The sequence below is a fragment of the Lepidochelys olivacea genome, assembly GCF_965140295.1.
Source record: "Lepidochelys olivacea isolate rLepOli2 genome assembly, chromosome: 26".
NCBI lineage: Eukaryota > Metazoa > Chordata > Testudines > Cheloniidae > Lepidochelys > Lepidochelys olivacea.
Window position 1 is genome coordinate 11,657,509 of NC_140436.1, and position 19,218 is coordinate 11,676,726.

Sequence of the window (19,218 nt, forward strand, 5' to 3'; positions counted from 1 at the left end):
GCGCATACTTAAGTGTTTGCAGGATCAGAGCCTTTGCCATCTGCATGGTGAGCTGGAGTTTATCCATGCACACAAAGAGACCCTTAGAGCTTATAGTAACAAGAAAGACCTTACCTGACAACCCCACCTCATAATGCTGGGAGTAGTAGCAGGACTTTTCATGGCTCCTTGAGATCTCAAGGGGTGCAGGTAACTGTAGAGACATCTCAGAGGAACCATGTTTTCACTCCCAGGGGAGAACATCTGGAACAAAAGCTGTTCCTCTCCCCAGGGCTGCAGCTATACTGAGAATTTTGCAGAAATCTTCTACTAATGCAAGCCACAGTTGGGAGCATAGACAGGGCTTGGGCAGTGGAGTGGCACCTGCCCTACAGTGGTGGGGGAGGAATTCCCTAAACTTCTCTGAGGCAGATTCTCTCTCACCCTATACCTGGTGCAGCCCTTCACCCCTGTGCAATGTGGATTGAAAACACTACCAGCCTGATCTGCTAACGCTTTGCACGGGTGTCAGTAACTGCACAAGCTGGAGAACAGCAAAGAATCAGGCCCCCAGCATAGACCAGGTCTAGGAGCAACTATAGACAGACCTAAAATTTAGGGGTCCTTCTGGCAAGCTCACAGGAAGAGAGACCCCTCCGAATGCAGCATTTCACTGCTAAGCTAGCTGATGATGGGCCAGATCGTCAGCTGATCCATTGACTTTACACGAGGAGCTGCCCAATGGCTTTATTGGAAGGGAATTAGTAGAGTGGAATATGAGTGAAATGAGAACACAGCGGAATGAAAGAACCAGAGCCTCAAAGTCAAACTCCCCACTGGGAGTTACGCCTCGAAGTACCTTTGAAGATCTGAGCCAAAGTCCATTGAAATGCCATGAAGCACCATGGGACATCACTACAAAGTAGCATTTCACTATGACCAAGTTATAAGCAGGCTCTGCTGTATTCCTAAAAGGTCCCTGGCTGTCAGGAGCCTAACTGCTTTTGTGCGCCTGGTCCTGTGTGTTTTAAGCCATCCGCAAAGCTTTGTTTTTCGGCTCTTGTACCAATTACCTCCTTGGGAAGAGCTGGCTTGCAGGGAGCCTTTGTGTGATTTCCCACTGCCTTTATTGGGCTGGGTTTTGTATACACATCGTTAGGGTTTTCAAGCTCTGCACCTTTCCAAAGAGGATATGGGGGAAACCCTGACAGACTCGCTGCCTGTTTTCAGGCTTTACCAAAAGGCAGTTAAATGGCAGAAACAAAGCCCTTGGGAAACCAAAGCTTTGAGAGCTGAAGGTGCTGCTAGAAATGCAAAGGATTATTGCTATTACTGCTTGGGGCTTCCCATGGGGCCTAACAGCTTTAGGTACCCAATTCCGATTGACTTTCAATGTGTGCCTAACTCCGCTGGTCTCCTTTGAAAATCCCAGACTTCATTGTTAGTTATTAAGTACTATTGTTAGTGTAGGTTTCAGAGTAGCAGCCGTGTGAGTCTGTATCCGCAAAAAGAACAGGAGGACTCGTGGCACCTTAGAGACTCACCAATTTATTTGAGCATCAGCTTTCGTGAGCTACAGCGCACTAATAAATTGGTTCGTCTCTAAGGTGCCACAAGTCCTCCTATTATTAGTGTAGTGCCGTCTAATTTAAATCAAATGCTTACCTATCACTTTCAAATAAACAGCTGTTCTTATCCTCCAGCACATGGTAGTGCTTATAATCTCGATAGCAATGTCTGAATAACACAATATTGGCAAATTTCATGATCACAGAAGCTTTTTTGAACTCACCACCGTGGCCTTCCTTGTCATTAGGGTAAACAGCAGCTTTGTGTGGCATTACCCACTGCTAACTGCCTAGAGCTATCAAAACCAACCTGTATAAAGGGTAGAAATCATATCGTTTTTAATAGAAATGGTTTGGTACCTGAGGCTTTTAATCCAATAAAACAGAGGATGAAATTAATCAGTGGCCTCATTAACAGAAAGTTCCGCATCCTTTTTATTGAGTTCCACAGGAAACAATAAATACCCCAAAGATAACTGCTACTGGAAATTGTTATTTAACTGAATACTGGGAAATGATTCAATTGATCAGACTGGGCAATGTACCATAAAGAGCATTAACTCTTTAGAAATACACACTAAGAAATCCTTATGACTTTTTTTTTCATGTTCAGATTATATTAGCAATAACCTCCTGGGGATTAATGAGCCCACTCACTTGAGCCCACTCAATTATGCTCTGTTAGTTTCTAGAAAGTGCCCGGTGCCCGATTGTTATTGGAAGTAAACTCTTGAAGGGATTTTTTATTCATGTAGCCTGTGTTTTTAATCCAATACAGTTAATAGTCACTTATACTAATAAAGAGGCCAACCAAAGGCTATTGCCGTTATTCATATCTAGAATGCATCTAGACAAAGTTTGCGTGACCAGCCGCGGTAAATGATGGAGTAGAGGTTTTATGGGGAGAGGAATACAGTGGGATCAGATATACTGAAATTCCATTCACAGTGAACCACAGTGCAATGCCCAAGCCCTTGTAAGGTATCGGCAATGTATAAAGTGCCATTCAAGCAATAGCCAAACATCCACCGAGTCTTTTTCATCTGACGAGCTCAAAGCACTTTCCCAAGATGGGCAAAACAATAACATCAGTATTCCCATTTCTACAAGTGGGGGAAATGACACACAAAGTGGGCCTTTTAGCAGTCCTAGAAGAAGAGCGGACAGCAGAGAAGTAACGGTGGCAAATTTAATAGAGGGCCTATGCTCTTGGCTTTGTATCCTGAGACACGGCACTGAGGCTTAGGGTTCTAAGTAATACTCAGCCTGAGCAAAGCTTGGGCTACACACCCAGTTTTTGTACAGGTACAACTATAGAACGGGGAATAGAAGCCAGGTCGTGTGAGTTGCACTGCAGTGCTTTATCTCCTAGGCAACACTGCCTCCCAAATAGCACTAGGACCATTTTCACCAGCTGAGGATCTGCCCCTGGAAGTCTTTCCATTAACTCAAAATTAGATGTGCCTCCAAGCATTAAACTTCCAGAGGAGTTGGATCCAGCCCCTGGAGATTTCAGAGGAGGCAGTCGGAGGATATTTACCAGGCCTTTCAACCTAGGAGCTCGCTGCTGGGTACCGAGGCAGTTCTATGTGGTATGAGTTCATTATGCAATCATCAGCTCTATTTTAAAGAGCAAAGTGGCACAAGCAGCTAGGGAAAAGCTGCCCCGGGGGAGCTAGAAGTTTTCAGAACCTCTCAACTTATTTTGGGGGGTTAAAATAACTAGTTTGAATTCATGAATCTTTTTTCCCCCCCGACCCTCTGTGATTTAAAATTATACGTCTCCCCCACCCCCCCGCTCCAACCCCCGCGTGATTCAATTAAAAACAAGAGCAAAACATGCTCTTCTTACTACACTGCAGCCTGTAATCCGCATTATGGAGAAGAGCCCCCCAAAAGCTTGGCTGGCACAAGTGAGTGCCCTGTGTTACAATATAGAGATTGTGTTCATTCTGTTTGAATGCTGTTCCCTCCCACCCCAACTCCTTTGTCACAATCGGTGCCTAGGGGTGAAGCTCACCCCTTTGCAAAGAATATGTCCAATTCTGAAGGCTTAACCGGTGCATAAGCCTTGCACTTGCTGCTGAAATGTACCCCCACCTCAGACATTCTGCAATGGGCTTAAATACAGAGCCGGATATTGAGCTGGTGTAAATCAGTGGGTTTCACTGCCTGCAGCAGAGTTATGCCAATCTACATCGGCTGAAGATCTGGCCCAGTATTTCCAAATGGGGAAAGAAATGGACAAAAACAAAGCCAACAACCAAATCATGGTCCCTGGACTAGAGTATGGCACATGTGTTAAACCAATGAGTCTTAGAAATACAGGACCAGATCCTCAGCTGGGGGAAATCCTTGTAGCTTCACAGACATTGATGGAGATACATACTGAGGATCGGGCCTAGGATGTCATGCAGATGAGTTTACAAGCCGCAAATAACATTTTTGTTCAGACACCAACACACTGTTTATTGGGGGTTCGATTTTCTATTCATTTAACTGCCAAATAAACAAAGAATATTTTAATGGAAAAAGAGGAAAGTCACATTCAAATGATCTGAAAGGTAGCTTCATGCAAAAGGATACCTCAATCCAAAATGTCATATCTATTAAAGAACACTTGCAATAACCACTGTCTTATGATCAGTCTACATTCCACAACACATACATACTCTAGATTAGGCCAGGCATCTGCATTCAGTAACGGTCTAAAGTTGATGTGGTCAAATCATTCACAAAAGAACGGTGTGAAATATTTCTCTCTTTCTGTTCTGAAACGCAACACTTCGACCGATCTCCAGTTGACTGAAAAATGGGGAGAAAGTTTCTTCCCAATTTTTTTCCCCTTCAAAGGTCAAATTCTGAAACTGTCAAAGTTTTGAAATTCGGAAGCATTATGACCAGCTCTAGATTAAAGTTTTAAGCCTACCTCAAGCTGAACTCTAGTGTTCCCAGCGATCAATCGCGGTCTCCCCTACATTCAGAATATCAGGGTTGGAAGGGACCTCAGGAGGTCACCTAGTCCAACCCTCTGCTCAAAGCAGGGCCAATCCCCAATTTTTGCTCCAGATCCCTAAATGGCCCCCTCAAAGATTGAACTCACAACCATGGGTTTAGCAGGCCAATGCTCAAACCACTGAGCTATCCCTCCCCCCAATATCAAGCTAATTCTTTCTACAGAACATTCACTTTCATGATACAATTCTTTTCCGCCCCCTGGGTACATTCGTGGGTTGGAGGAGAGACAGACAAATAACACCCGAATGTGAACTGAAAGATAGACTGTTTACAGACCGTCTCTCTGTATCATAATTACAGCACCTGAATTTCCGCGACATCTTCATTGTTTCAGATGTTACACGTCTTCAGATGGCCGTTCCCAGAAAATATTACTGATGCAATCTGCCCTACGCTCCCGAAATCCTGTTTTCTTAAAGAAGAGCTATAAATCCACTATTAATCAAGAAGGGCTAAATTTGCAAATTCCAAAATCCTGGCCAGATTGGCAGAAAAGCTCAACACCAAACACGCCAAGTGTGCTCTTGTGAAAATCTATCTCAAAGGACCAGATTCTTAATACCCCCCCCTTTTTTTTACACTGATACCCTTGCTAGTACCCCCAATGAGACCACTTATGGAGTAAGGTGCTATTCAGTGTGAGTAAATGAATCTGGCCCTAAAGCAGAGCTATTCTCTCTCTTCTCTTGTCATGCATGGCCTTATCTACACTAGAAAGGGTTTGCTGGTATAGCTAGATGACCCAGGAAAGGCAGAACAAGGTGTAAGAGGTGTAGAGTGAGGGTTCCCAAACCTTTTGCTGGCACAACCCCATTTTAATGAATTGTTTCCTCCCGGGACTCCAGACAGCCTGGAGGATGCCATTTTGAAGAGCCACATAGCATCCTCCGCACAGCATGACCTCATCCATGCAGTGCATACGAGGGCTCACTGTGCGGAGGAAGCCATTTTGTAGAGCAAAATGGCGCCCTCCGGGCATCGTGACCTTGCACGCACCATATGTGCGAGGTTACGCTGTGCAGCGTAAAATGGTGTCCTCTGAACACTAGGGATCGCCATCTGCTGATGTTCCGTCCCTATTCGGGATGGTGACCCGCAGTTTGGGAAATGCTGCTCTAGCTATTGCTGAATAATAGGTGTGTCTAGTGGCCTTTCAACAAACCATTTACACCCACTTGGTTTCCATAGGGTATTTACTGGCTTTGGCTCCCAACCCTTTCAGGCAACTGGACCAAGTTTGCCAGGCTTTGGGCCAATAAAATGGTCCCCTGGAATCTATGGGAGTTTCAATTTCACTTCAACAGGGACCAAGGTTTGGCCCTGCGCATCTAGCTGCGCCAGCCAACCTCCCATTCACCTGAGCCTACTCTATAAACTGCAACGGAGAGAATAGGGGTTGGAGCAGCTAACGGTGCACTGCAGAGTGTGGGAGCGAGGGGTCAGGGCTCTGAAGCCCTGGACACTTATGTAGGGGCCCAATTCTGACCCCGCTGAAGTCACTAGAATGTTTTACCACCATGTGCAGTGTGAAGGGGATGAGGGCCTGGAAGTCTAGCCTGGAGAGGGCAGGGGATGCACATACATACCTTTGTTCTACAAGCATTATTATAGTAGCACCAAAGGTTCCAACGGAGATCAAGGCCCCATTGTGCTAGGCGCTGTACAAACACATAGCCAGAGACAGTCCCTGCCCAGAGAAGCTTACAATCTACATAGACACGGTGAGAGAGGAAACTGAGGCACGGGGAGGTGAAGTGACTTGCCCAAGGTCACCCAGCAGGCCAGTGGCAGAGCTGGGACTAGAACCCAGGTCTCTGAGTCCCAGTCCGGAGCTCTAGCCACTGGACAAGGCTGCCGCTCAGTGTTACTGTAATTGGCTACATTAGGACACAACGTAATCTCTCGCCTGTGAGGGACTCCTTTTCCCCTTGGGGAGGCGCATAGTGATTTCACTCCAGTTTAGTTCTTGGCTGGGGCGGCTTCGACCTTCTCTTCTCCGGGCTGATCTTCCTCGGCAGGCTTTGGCTCCTCTGAAAGTCTGGGGTCCTTGATGCTTTCCTGCAGGTCTCGCTTCTCCTCCCTCCTGACGGTGACCGTGCTGGTGGAGAAGGCTTTTGCGCCGGAGAAGGGGCTAGACGAGAACGTGTAGCCAAGGCCGAAGGTGTTCCCGCTGCTGACGGTGCTTAGCCGCGTTTCCTCCCCTTCCAGTAATTTCCTGGGGGTGGGAAGAGGGAAACACCAAGAAAGGTGCAATGAAGCTGCTGCTAGAGATTTCAGATCCCTGCCTTCTCCTTTCTAAAATATCCTCCCCAGATCAGTTTTCATTGAGCTGTGGCAATGGGAACTCCCCCCTCACCCCGCCCCGCCCCCCATGGGAAAGCGGCCAAGGCATCAATCAGCACATTGCCCCCAGGAAGGAACAGCCTTTACCGCAGGCTCAGCATTTTGCTACACACTATCGACAGAAGGCTACTGAGACCCTAAGAGCTACTTCATGGGCAGAGTCCATACACCACTGTCAGACTATCCAGCCAAACCGTGTCTTGGAAGGAATCAGATAAAAACTGGTGACACGCTGGTCACGAATATCATCGCGGAGTGCATGTCCAGGTCGCATAGATAGCGTTACAGATGTGTGCTGGAAATATGTTCTTAAAATAGGCTTTTGGAGGCAGCCTGCCCTTGACAAAGGAATGCTGTCTTGGCTGTTTGCCTACATCCCCAACGCATATTGAGCAAGGTGAGGCCAGAGACAATGGAAAGACATTTACATCAAAGGGAAAACAAGTGATTAAGCCAAGCAGAGAAACAGATTGATCAGAGGAGGAAGGAGACAGCCTGGCATCTGCACAAGCAGGAAGGGAGAAAAACTTTACATGGAGATACACTTCAAAGGTTCACGGGACTATAAAAAGAAAGGGAAAGAACCCTTAGTTATCCATCACTTGGGGACATATGGTACAGCACCCTCTGAGCCTGTAAATGGTAGAGCCCTGCTGATAATTTGCTGCACGCAAGGAACTGTTTTCTGCAAAGATGTAGCTAGAATTAAATTTTAGGCACTAGAAAGCATGTTATTTTTGTATTGTTTAATCCTTTTTTCTCTTTTATTCTTGCCTTATATCACTTAAATCTGTGCTCTTTATTAAACTTATTCTTGTTTTATACAAAACCACCTCAGCACTGTTATATTGATGTGTTAGTCCTCAGCCAAACAGGCTGGTGTGTGCTCTGTCTCTTCAGAGGTAGCAAACTTCATAATTTCTAAGCATGGCCGGAGAGAAGGAGTGGACGCTGCGGGGAGATGTCTCTGCGGAACTCAGGACCTGGGCTTCACGGATTCTTACCTGCAGGGCCAGGTTTGGACTGGCAGAGTCTGGAGGAGCTCGTTAGCAAGGCAGACACACTGGAGCATCAGGGAGCTGATGCCCAGTTTAGCAGCCGCAAAGCTCTCACTTGTCGAGGCAGAAGGGTAATAGAGGCTTAGGGTTCTGTATTCCCTGACGAGAGTGTGATGCACGACTCAGATGCCATGGAGACGAGTGTCCAGGCAACATGGTGATGACAGGGATATATGTCAGGGATCTTCGAAGGTGAATAAGGGAGCTGGATACCATATTCCTGTTTAAAATGGAATACGAGCACCTAACTCCCTTCGGTCATTTGAAAATCCCAGCTTGAAGACCTAAACAGACAGATGGCATTTTGATCTAGGTTTCCTAATACATATCACTGTGGATTCTTTTTTGGATGTTTTTTTAAAGGATCTGCTCTAGGAATTATTTTTGGGGACGTTCTCTGCCCTGTGTTATGCAGGAGGTCAGACTAATAGATTCTAAGGCCAGAAGGGACCATTATGATCATCTAATCTCTAGAAACTTTAAAATGTGTATGTGTATGAGGAGGATAGGAGTAAAAATAGGAGCAATGGGGGGGCGGGCGACTTTTGACCAGTTCTAACCCTGAGCCAAACCTGGGGATCTGGTGCAATAAATCTGTTTCTCATTACAGAACTGCGCAGCTGGATTGCTACACAATATTACAGAACATCCAGGGGTACAATGTTTCTGGGTATTTGTTTCTCTCTACGCAAACAGAGATGTGTGACCGCCAGCATCAAACATCCCCAAAGCCACCAGGGAAGAAGGCCTCTTGGTATTGTTTTACCTGTATGCAGCTATTTCAATATCCAGGGCCATTTTCACATTCAGCAGGTCTTGGTACTCTCGGAGGTGGCGAGCCATCTCTCCCTTGGTCGTCCTTAGAGCATTTTCAAGCTGGTTAATAGTCTCCTGCAGAACAAAAAGTGGAAGGGAGAACATTTTGATCATGTCAATAGTTCCCTCTCATTTGCTTTTAGTGCCCCTCCTTCCAGATATGTTGTTCAAACTGATCTCAGGAGGAGAAATCAGTGTGGTCCAGTGGATTAGAGTGCTGGACTGGGACTCAGACTGGACTGGGTTTCTATTCCTGGCTATGACATTGACTTGCTGATTGAGCAGAGCAAGTCATTTCACCTCTTTCCCCTCCCACCTCTACCTTGTTTATTTCAACTGCAGTCTCCTCAGGGCAGGGATTGTCTTATGTGTTTATACAGTGCATGTCCCAAATCTCAGTAGCGATCCTATACATTTACTAATACGAGCAAACATTCATTTGGCTGGTCCCTTCCCCAGCACATCAGACGTCTGCTGTTCTAGCAAATGAGCTCTGTACCTCACCAAAGGAGTTCATGTGATTATTATTTTGTCTAATAGTCAAATCACGAGACTAGAAGCCTGGATTCCTGGGTTCGATTGTTAGCTCACAGCTGATTTTGGGCAAGTCGCTTAGATCTACAGTTTCAAACAAGTCCAATAATTTGGGAGGTACAACTGGAATTTGAGGAGGCCAGCACCTCTGGGAATCAGCCCCACAGTGGTCACCCAAAAAACAGAGGCCCCCAAAGATCAATGAATGCTTTGCGCCTCAGTTTCCCAAGCTGAGACATGGGGCTAATAATACTTACAATCTACCTCACCGGGGGCTGGAGGGCGGGGTAGCGAATGAATGTTTTCAAAGTGTTTGAAGATCACAGGCGGGAGATATTATAGAAATGCTACTAACATAATCTCTCCCCCTACCATTCAGTGCAAGGTTTGCTAAGTACATCCCATCTCTGTGTAAGGACGGTCTTCTTCCCAGCGCAAACATACCCAAAAGCGTGGCCTGCACAAGCTATCAGGAAAGACAAAACCCCAGGATAATCTTTGCTAGATGCATATCTGGCATTTTACCACTTGAGTCTCTGATGCGTAGGGCTGCGAGTGAGCTCTTGAGCTGGAAACAAATAAGAAGCCAGTGTCTTTTGGCAAGTGTCAACTACCTGCAGATTATGGATCTCCCCATTGCTCCTCTCCTCCGCTTCCTGCAGCTGCCTCTCCAGGGACTCGTTGGCATTCCGCAGTGCCTCGATCTCGATGTTGCGGGCCTGCAGCTGGCGCCGGTATTCCGTGATCTCCTCCTTGGCCTGGCGGATGCTGTCACTGCTGCGAGCCGCCTCCTCGGTGAAGTTGGCGAATTTGGATTTGTACCACTCTTCGGCGGACTGCTGGTTCCGGGCGGAAAGGACCTCGTACTGCATGCGGATCTCCTTCAAGGCGGCCGTGAGGTCAGGCTTGCTCACGTCCACCTCCACCGAGACCTGGAGAAGGCACAGAAGGAAGGGACCCCACCCCACATACAGCATACAGCATGAAATTTGGGGAAACGGATAGGAATACAGACACTGAAGCTGCTCGGGGCTGTTCCCTGCCATCCTAGGCTGTACGCCCTGAATGAAGGCTCAGATCCTTCCCCTTGTCCCCCATGCAGAGCCAGAGGGCTCAGGACACAATAGAACAGCTGTGTTTCCTCTGCATGGAGCAAGCTGGAGGATGAAGGGCTCCCATATGGAGGGCCACACCTCTTGTGAGCGGTGGAGCCCAGCACCATGCAGTCCCAATACAGAGGTTCTTTGAATTAAGGAAAAGGTAGAAATGAAGTCGGGGATTTAGTGCTACACGGCTCTTCTCTCCACAGGCATGCACGGTCCTGGAGCTCATCTGCCGTCACGGGAAGTCCTGAGGGCAGGGGGAGATGTTGATTGCCCCTGTGGGGTTTCCCCAGCAGCTAGCCAAATTATTCAGATACTTGGGGCAGGAATAAGTCCTAACGAAATGGATTGGTGGACAGGAAGCGGGCAGTCACTGGTGCATGACAGACTATCACATAGACGGGGGAACATTGCAGAACCCTCACCTCCACATGTGTGTGATATGGCATAGCTATAAAATACAAAATTGTATGGGACCAGATCCTTAGCTGGTGTAAATCTGCATAGCTCCTCTGAAGTTAGTGGAGCGATGTCAATTTATACCAGCTCATCATCCGCCATGCCCTCTGCCCAGTGCCTATATAGCCATACACGGTGAGTAAATATGTATGCAGAAAGACCAGAGAGGCAAAAGACACAGATGGACAGGTATAGCTAGATAGCTGCATTGACAGACATTCTCTCTCTTGTGCGTAGAGAAAGAAAGGGTGTGTATGGAGGGAGGTAGATAGGTTGGTAGAGATAGATATTGACCAATATCTCAGAGCAAACAGAGCAAATTAACCTGGGTTCAGAGAAATGCATCAGAGGAGCAAAGACTGACAGGTACAGCATTTATTTTAGACATACAAGTTGTGCAGGTTCGGTTAGCAAAATAGTTTATATTAAAGTTCTTTTTTGATCCTTCACACAGCTCTGCTAAGTGTTGCCATATTGCTACCGTACCACCACCCAAGAGTGAAAGGACTCATTTATTTAAATTATCCAGTGTTTCCGCATAATTCTGTATAGTGCTGGCCTTCGGTCAGTGTTCAATCTGAATCTAAATGAGCAAATGTAACTGGTTTATTGCTTCCCCATTTGATGGAGGAAAATGACAGAACTGTGGGCAAACACAATGCATTGCTTTCTCAGTCCAGCCCTCAGGGCCTGCTGCATTTTCTGTAGCTCTGCAGATTACAGATTTTTACCCACTGAAAGTTTTCCACAACCCCCAGGGCCATATGCTGCAAAGTATTAGGAAAGCCAGAAAGTTATTGGTCTGTCAGTGAATTTTCATACAGATGGTGGATTATGGCCATGATATAGGAGCTCATTTTAGGGTTTGCTCATCAGATGCCTGCACATATTCATTATAATACAGCCAGTGAAGTTCCTCACTGAGGAACATGGACCGCAGAATATGGAATAAACTCTCTCAATGGATTTAGTCCTATGTATGAAGGTAAGTTATGTATTAGAAATGAATGGCATTCCGGAAGTGGAGTTTAACCTTGCAAACAAAGGACATTGTAGCAAATCTGCAAAAGGAATGGCATTTGCCAGTATCATTAATACCCCATTACACGGGGGGGGGGGGTATCACAAGTGAAATCAAACCTCTAATTGCAAATGTATGGGAAAGTCCCCCTTTAAATGAAATCTGCTTCAGCTCCTTGTCTAGGAGAAGTTCAAATATTCATGTATTCAGGAATGTACTGGGTCAAAGTCAGCTGTAGTGTAAGCAGATGCAACTCCAAGGCTGAAGTGGCCTCATTATGCTGGCTTGATCCTGTAAGGTGCAGAGCCCCCTGGCTCCAATCTAGCAAAGCACTAAAACTTATGTATTTACTGCAAGTAGCACAGTTAAGGAGGGACTGAACGCCGCTGTCCGAGGAACAAGCAAAACAAGCAAGGAAGAGAACAAAGTGGAAGAAGATTCATATTTCTAGGTTTTAACGCACTCTGAGAATACAGCACAACCTTGATTATTGCAGCCATAGTCAAATTTCCCTGTTATATCCAGAGTTGTACCCTTCTCTGCCTAGCCCCCCCTCCAAAAAATCTATTTGTGGTATTATCACAATTATATCTACGTGCCCCAATGGGCTAAGTACTGTACATACAAAGATTGAGACATTCCCTACCCACCCCTGACAGTTTATGATCTAGAGAGACAAAGAATGGGAGAGTACTGTCCTGATATTACAGACAGGAAACTAAGTCAGGGTCAGACTAAGCGACTTGCCAAAGTCACCCAAGAAATCTGTAGCAGAGCTCATCTCAAATCCCAGTCCAGCGCTGTAGCCATAAAACCAACCTTCCTCTGCATAAATTAAATGAAAATTCCCCTTCATTAGCCAAAGCTTTGGTCATCTGAACGTATTCTGCATCCCTCATGACATCTCAGGGAAAATCCATTGTGGATGGGTGAGGTCCCAGAGTAATGGGCAAACATAGGATCTGTTTTTAAGAATGGCAACAAAGAGCACCCTGGAAATTATAGGCCAGTCAGCCTAACTTTAATACCTGAAAAGATACCAGAACAAATTATTGAACAATCAATTTGTGAGCACCTAGAGGATAATAGGATTACAAGGACTAACCAGCATAGATTTGTCAAGAACAAATCATGCCAAACCAACCTAATTTCCTTCTCTGACAGGGTTACTGGCCCAGCAGATAGGGGGAAGGAGTAGATGGGATACATCCTTATTTTAGAAAGGCTTTTGACACTGTCCCACATCACATTCTCATAAGCAAACTAGCAAAATGTAGTCTAGCTGGAATTACTAGAAGGTGGGTGCACAACTGATTGAAAGACCATACTCAAAGAATTGTTATCAATGGTTCACTATCCAACTGGGAAGGTGTATCCAGTGGGGTCCCACAGGGGTCAATCCTGGGTCTGAAACTATTGAATATTTTTATTAATGATTTGCATAATGGAGTGGAAAGCATGCTTATAAAATTTGCAGATGACACCAGGCTGGGAGCGGTTGCAAACACTTTGGAGGACAGGATTAGAATTCAAAGTGACCTTGACAAATTGGAGAATTGGTCTGAAATCAACAAGATGACATTCAGGAAAGAAAAGTGTAAAGAACCACACTTTGGAAGGAAAAATCAAATGCACAGCTACAAGATGGGGAATAACTGGTTGGCGGCAGTACTGCTGGAAAGGGTATGGGGGTTGTAGTGGACCACAAATTGAACAGGAGACAATGGTGTGATGCAGTTAACAGGAGGTAACTGTCCTGTTCTACTCGGTACTGGTGAGGCCCCAGCTGGAGCACTGTGTCAAATTCTGGGTGCTACACTTTTGGAAAGATGTGGATAAGTTGGAGAGAGGCCAGAGGAGAGCAACAAAAGTTTAGAAAACCTGATCTATGAGGAAAGATTAAAAAACCTGGGCAAGTTTAGTCTTCAGAAAAGAAGACTGAGGGGGGACCTGATAACAGTCTTCAAATACGGTCAGAGATGTTATAAAGAAGATGGTGATCAATTGTTCTTCATGTGCAAGGCAGGACAAGACATAATGGGCTTAATCTGCAGCAACTCTAAGGCCACGTCTACACTATCCGCCAGATTGGTGGGTAGTGATCCATCTAATGGGGATCGATTTATCACATTAGTGTAGACGCGACAAATCGATGCCCGATCACTCTGCCATCGGCTCTGGAACTCCACCACGGCGCGAGGCAGAAGCGGAGTCGACGGGGGAGCGGCGGCTGTCGATCCCGCGCCGTGAGGATGCAAAGTAAGCGATTCTAAGTCGATCTAAGATACGTGCGTTCTCGTAGCTGAAGTTGCGTATCTTAGATCCATCCCCCCCTCAGTGTAGGCCAGGCTTAAGGGTAGTAAGCTCTGGAACAGGCTTCCAAAGGAGCTTGTGGAGTCCCCATCATAAAACCTCCAATGGACAGGCTGGACAAACACCTCTCGGGGACAGTCTACGTTTACTTGGTTCTGCCTCAGCACAGGGGGCCGGACTTGATGACCTCTCAACTCCCTCCCTGCCCTATGTTTCTATGATTCCAGCTGGATAATCAAGGCTGCATTACAATACCTCGGCACCAGCTATTGATTTCAGTGCTCAGGAGAGCCATCCGTTTCCATCAATAATGCAACTGTAGCTCTAAAGCCGCTTCACTAAGCTGCTCCGGGTTTGTCCTTATGGATCTGGTGTTTTAATACCTTTACATGCAGTTTAACATTTGTCCGGCAATACCTTGCAAAAGTGGACATTAACGAAACCTACATGACAAAAGAGTTGTCACTGAGCTGCCCGTTAAACCTCCATATAACAAGCTCATTAGGATAACCGCTATTCTCGTGTGCATCAGAGAATGAACGTGGGTTAGCTACATTTTGCATTAAGCAGGCTTCATTCTTTCCTCCCAACACGTACGGAAATAGTCCCACGACTTCACTTGAAACGCAGACGGATGAATGAAGCCAGGACCGAGCTTTCCTTCTTTTCTAAGCTTCGGTCCTTTCATTCCCCTAGCACATGGCTCAGGCACAAAGATGGGCATTGTGTGTGCTCTGCAGGGTGGGCGTGAGGTACCTATTGTACCCATGGCGCTGCAGCATAGGATGCTATGTTCCCAGCAGGGCTTAGCAATAATGTAATCATAGAATCATAGAATATCAGGGTTGGAAGGGACCCCAGAAGGTCATCTAGTCCAACCCCCTGCTCGAAGCAGGACCAATCAAGGTACAGTTTGCTATGGTATTCAAAGAACTGAATCACACTTCCAATAGCCTAATGTGAGACAATCCAATACTCAACACAAAGGAGATCCGGTGCTGATTTAACCTTCCAGGCGACTTTATGCCAAATACAATGTAAATCAGAAAAGCAGAAGATGTAAGTACCCTATTACCCATTCAATATAGGGAAGGAGGATTGGGATCATGCCGGCACACAGTGCCTTTCCATCCTGTAGCTATCCAACACCATAAGGGGAGCCAGTCAAATGTCTGCCTTAACGAAGATAACCTTCCAACGACCGACCGCAATAGCTTTGTGCCCAGTGCAAAGGATCTAGAATCGATCCATTCAGCATATGTAAGAGGAAGAGAATAGGGGGAGTGTATGTAACAGTCCTATATGCTCAGCCTATGGAAGTATAAAATTATGGGGTGGGGATGAGGGCAGTGGTGTGATGCACAGCATAGAGGAGGAGGGCAGTATTGTGCGTGTATGCCACACCCTATCCATCTAGCACACACAGAAGCGAGGAAATTGGAGTGTATAACACACCTCATCCAGCACACAGGAGGGATGCATGTGTGTGTATAGCACAGACTTTATCCAGCACAGAGAAGGAGGGGTGCATGTGTGTAGCACACCTTAGGAGGCGATGGATACTGGGGGTGAGCGAAGGCAAACCCTATCCACATGGCATGCGGAGGGGAGAAGGGCGCTGGGCACCTGGGGATGCAGGCGGTGGAAGGGGGTCTGGGGTGGTTGAATCCTGGAGGTGAACACCGAGCCCTTGGGGGTATGTGCCACCCTGGGGAGGCTGCTGTTTGGCATCCTGTGGGGAGGGGAGCACTGGGAAGGCGGGATACAGAAAGGGGAGTGCTGCGCTGGGCAGGGACGGGTGGGGGGGAGAGACCGCAGTGCAGCAGTGTTGGTCTGTGGGGGGATACAGAACAGGGGGCTGGGCAGGAACAGAGGGGAGGGGAGAGGAAGAGAGAGCAGGGCTGGGCAGCGGGAGGGAGGAGGGGAGAGGAGCGCAGGGAAGGGTAGGGGCAGGGAGTGCAGAGAGAGGGGAGTTCAGGGCTGGGCTGGGGCAGGGGGAGGGGAGCACAGGGCTGAGAGGTGTCCGGGGGATGGGAGAGCAGGGCTGGGCAGGGGATTGGAGTGCAGGGAGAGAAGGTCAGAGGGATGCTGAGCAGGGGCGGGGGGGAGCGGAGCGCAGCGAGGTAGGGGGAGGCTAGGGCAGGGCAGGGCTGGGCAGGGGCAGGGGGAGAGAAGCGCAGGGAGAGGTGGCCAGGGCCGGGGGATGCTGCACAGTGGCAGGAGGGGAGCGCAGCGCTGGGCAGGCTGGGAGGGGAGGGGAGAGCAGCGTGGGGGGGGGAGCGCTGGGCAGGGACAGTAGGAGAGGAGCGCAGGGGCAGGCGCGGAGGGGAGCGGAGCGGAGCGCAGGGGCGGAGGGGAGGGGCAGGCGGGGAGGGGAGGGGAGCGGAGCGCAGGGGCGGAGGGGAGCGCAGGGGAAGGGAGCGCAGGGGAAGGGGCAGGCGGGGAGGGGAGCGCAGGGCTGGGCAGGGGCAGGCAGGGAGGGGAGCGGAGCGCAGGCGGGGAGGGGAGCGCAGGGCTGGGCAGGGGCAGGCGGGGAGGGGAGCGCAGGGCTGGGCAGGGGCAGGCGGGGAGGGGAGCGCAGGGCAGAGCTGCGCGGGGCCAGGCGGGGAGGGGAGCGCAGGGCAGAGCTGCGCGGGGCCAGGCGGGGAGGGGAGCGCAGGGCAGAGCTGCGCGGGGCCAGGCGGGGAGGGGAGCGCAGGGCAGAGCTGCGCGGGGCCAGGCGGGGAGGGGAGCGCAGGGCAGAGCTGCGCGGGGCCAGGCGGGGAGGGGAGCGCGGGGGAGGAGAGCGCAGGGCTGGGCAGGCGGCGAGGGGAGCGGAGCGCAGGGGCGGAGGAGAGCGCAGGGCTGGGCAGGGGCAGGCGGCGAGGGGAGCGGAGCGCAGGGGCGGAGGAGAGCGCAGGGCTGGGCAGGGGCAGGCGGCGAGGAGAGCGCAGGGGCAGGCGGCGAGGAGAGCGCAGGGCTGGGCAGGGGCAGGCGGCGAGGGGAGCGGAGCGCAGGGGCGGAGGAGAGCGCAGGGCTGGGCAGGGGCAGGCGGCGAGGGGAGCGCAGGGGCAGGCGGCGAGGGGAGCGCAGGGCTGGGCAGGGGCAGGCGCGGAGGCCGCCGGTACCTGCGCATCCTGCAGCGAGGCTTGCAGCTCCGCCACCTCCTCCTCGTGCACCTTCCGGAGGAAGGCGATCTCGTCCAGCAGCGCCTCCACCTTCTTCTCCAGCTCCAGCCGGGCCAGGGTGGCGTGGTCCACGTCCTTCCTGTACTCGCGCAGGGCCAGCTCGGCCTCCTCCCGCCGGCGCGCCTCCTCCTGGCACTGCTCCCGCAGGCGCTGCAGGCCCTGCGCCAGCCGCTGGCTCTCCAGCTGCGCCTCGTCCCGCTCGTGGCGCAGCCCCTCCGCCTGCGAGCGCAGCTCGCGGATCTCCTGCTCGTAGAGCTGCTGCAGGCGGGAGGGCTCCGCCTGGCGCTGGCGCAGCAGCGAGACCTCGGCCTCCAGCAGCCGGTTGTGCTGCTCCAGCTGATGCACCTTCTCGATGTAGGTCACGAAGCGGTCGTTGAGCCCTTGCAGCTGCTCCTTCTCGTTGGTGCGCACGATTTTCAGCTCGTTGCTCACCGCGCTGGACTGGGACAGCAGCTCCAGGTGGTCCACGGAGCCGGGCGCGGCCAGCTTGCGATAGGAGGAGGAGGCGGCGGCCCTGGCATGGGGGGCGCGGTAGCCGGCAGCCCGGGGAGCGGCTGAGCTGTTGTAGACCCTGCCGGAGAGGCGAGGGGACTCCCCGAAGATCTTCTTGTAGGAGGAGGGTGGGTAGAGCAGGTCGCTGCTGTAGCTCATGGTGAGGCTGGGTTGGGGGGGAAGAGGCAGGCAGGGAAGGGACTGAGGCTGGGTGGGTGATGCACAGAAATGGGGGGAGGACAATGCGCCCGGCTCTCCCCTTATATAGCCCCGCAAACACCAATCCTCTTCCTCCTGCTAATTAACAACGCCCAGTCAGCTGCAAATCTGCCTGGCAGGGAGGAGGGAGCGAAGGGGCTGAAAGGGAGGCCCTTGCCTTTCTCCTTGCCTGAGATTCGCTTGATCAGCAAGCGCTGGCTGCAGCTGGGGCCTGCCACCGAATCAATGTGTGTGTCTCCCCAGGATTGACAGGGGAAGGGGGGGGTGCTTGGGCAAGGTGGCCCCACGGGGCTGGCAGAGGATGCAGCTGCTTGCAACAATCGCCAGAAAGGGTGAAGGATACAAAGGAGGGGTGGGCCATGGGGGGAGAGCAGGGAAGGTGTAGGCAAAGCTGTCAGAGATCGCTGCCGTTCCTGGAAGGGATGCCGGTGGGATGCCACCACTATCTCAGAGCTGGGGGCTCATGCAGGGCAAGAGTCAGCGAGGGATCAGGCAGAGCCCTGACAAAAATGCAACTGAATGGGGCAAGCGAACATATAGGGTTGTTTTTTTTCATCCTTGGGGATGGGAATGGGAAAAGGAAGACCAAGAAGAGGGGCTATTACTCAGGCTTTGACCCTTCCCCCAACAAATCACTGACCTGTCATCTTTATGGCCCAAGATTTCCAAACGGCTAGTGATTTTGAGTGCTCAATTTGACTTGAATGGCATCACCACCTACAACTGCAATTGCAGGAACTGTCCACTGTCAGGGCACAGCACCTCTGAAAATCAGCTTCTTTTAAAAGGTGGCTCCTGTTGGCAATCCAAAAACAGAGGCAATCAAAACAACCAGTCACTTAAAATGTAGGCCTATGCATTTACGACCAGCTTCTCTTTCAGCGGTGGTTGCTTAAATGCAGACTGGGCTATCTGCTGTGAGAACAGACTGAGACCCAGAGTGAAACAGGTTTCAGAGTAGCAGCCGTGTTAGTCTGTATCCGCAAAAAGAAAAGGAGGACTTGTGGCACCTTAGAGACAAACCAATTTATTTGAGCATGAGCTTTCGTGAGCTACAGCTCACTTGCATCCGATTGTAATGCATCCGATGAAGTGAGCTGTAGCTCACGAAAGCTTATGCTCAAATAA

General features: G+C 49.8%; 1 protein-coding gene across 1 annotated transcript; it reads right to left on the minus strand.

Annotated features, from left to right (window-relative positions):
• Positions 1-4,054: 4,054 nt before the first annotated feature.
• Positions 4,055-18,115, minus strand: LOC311513486 (low molecular weight neuronal intermediate filament-like). Its single transcript, XM_084615360.1, has 4 exons — positions 17,320-18,115; positions 9,931-10,248; positions 8,733-8,857; positions 4,055-6,780 (listed from the first exon to the last, which is right to left on the minus strand). The coding sequence occupies exons 1-4, from the start codon at positions 18,028-18,030 to the stop codon at positions 6,525-6,527; spliced, it is 1,410 nt and encodes a 469-aa protein (XP_084471486.1). The 5' UTR covers positions 18,031-18,115; the 3' UTR covers positions 4,055-6,524.
• Between the last annotated feature and the right edge of the window lie 1,103 nt (positions 18,116-19,218).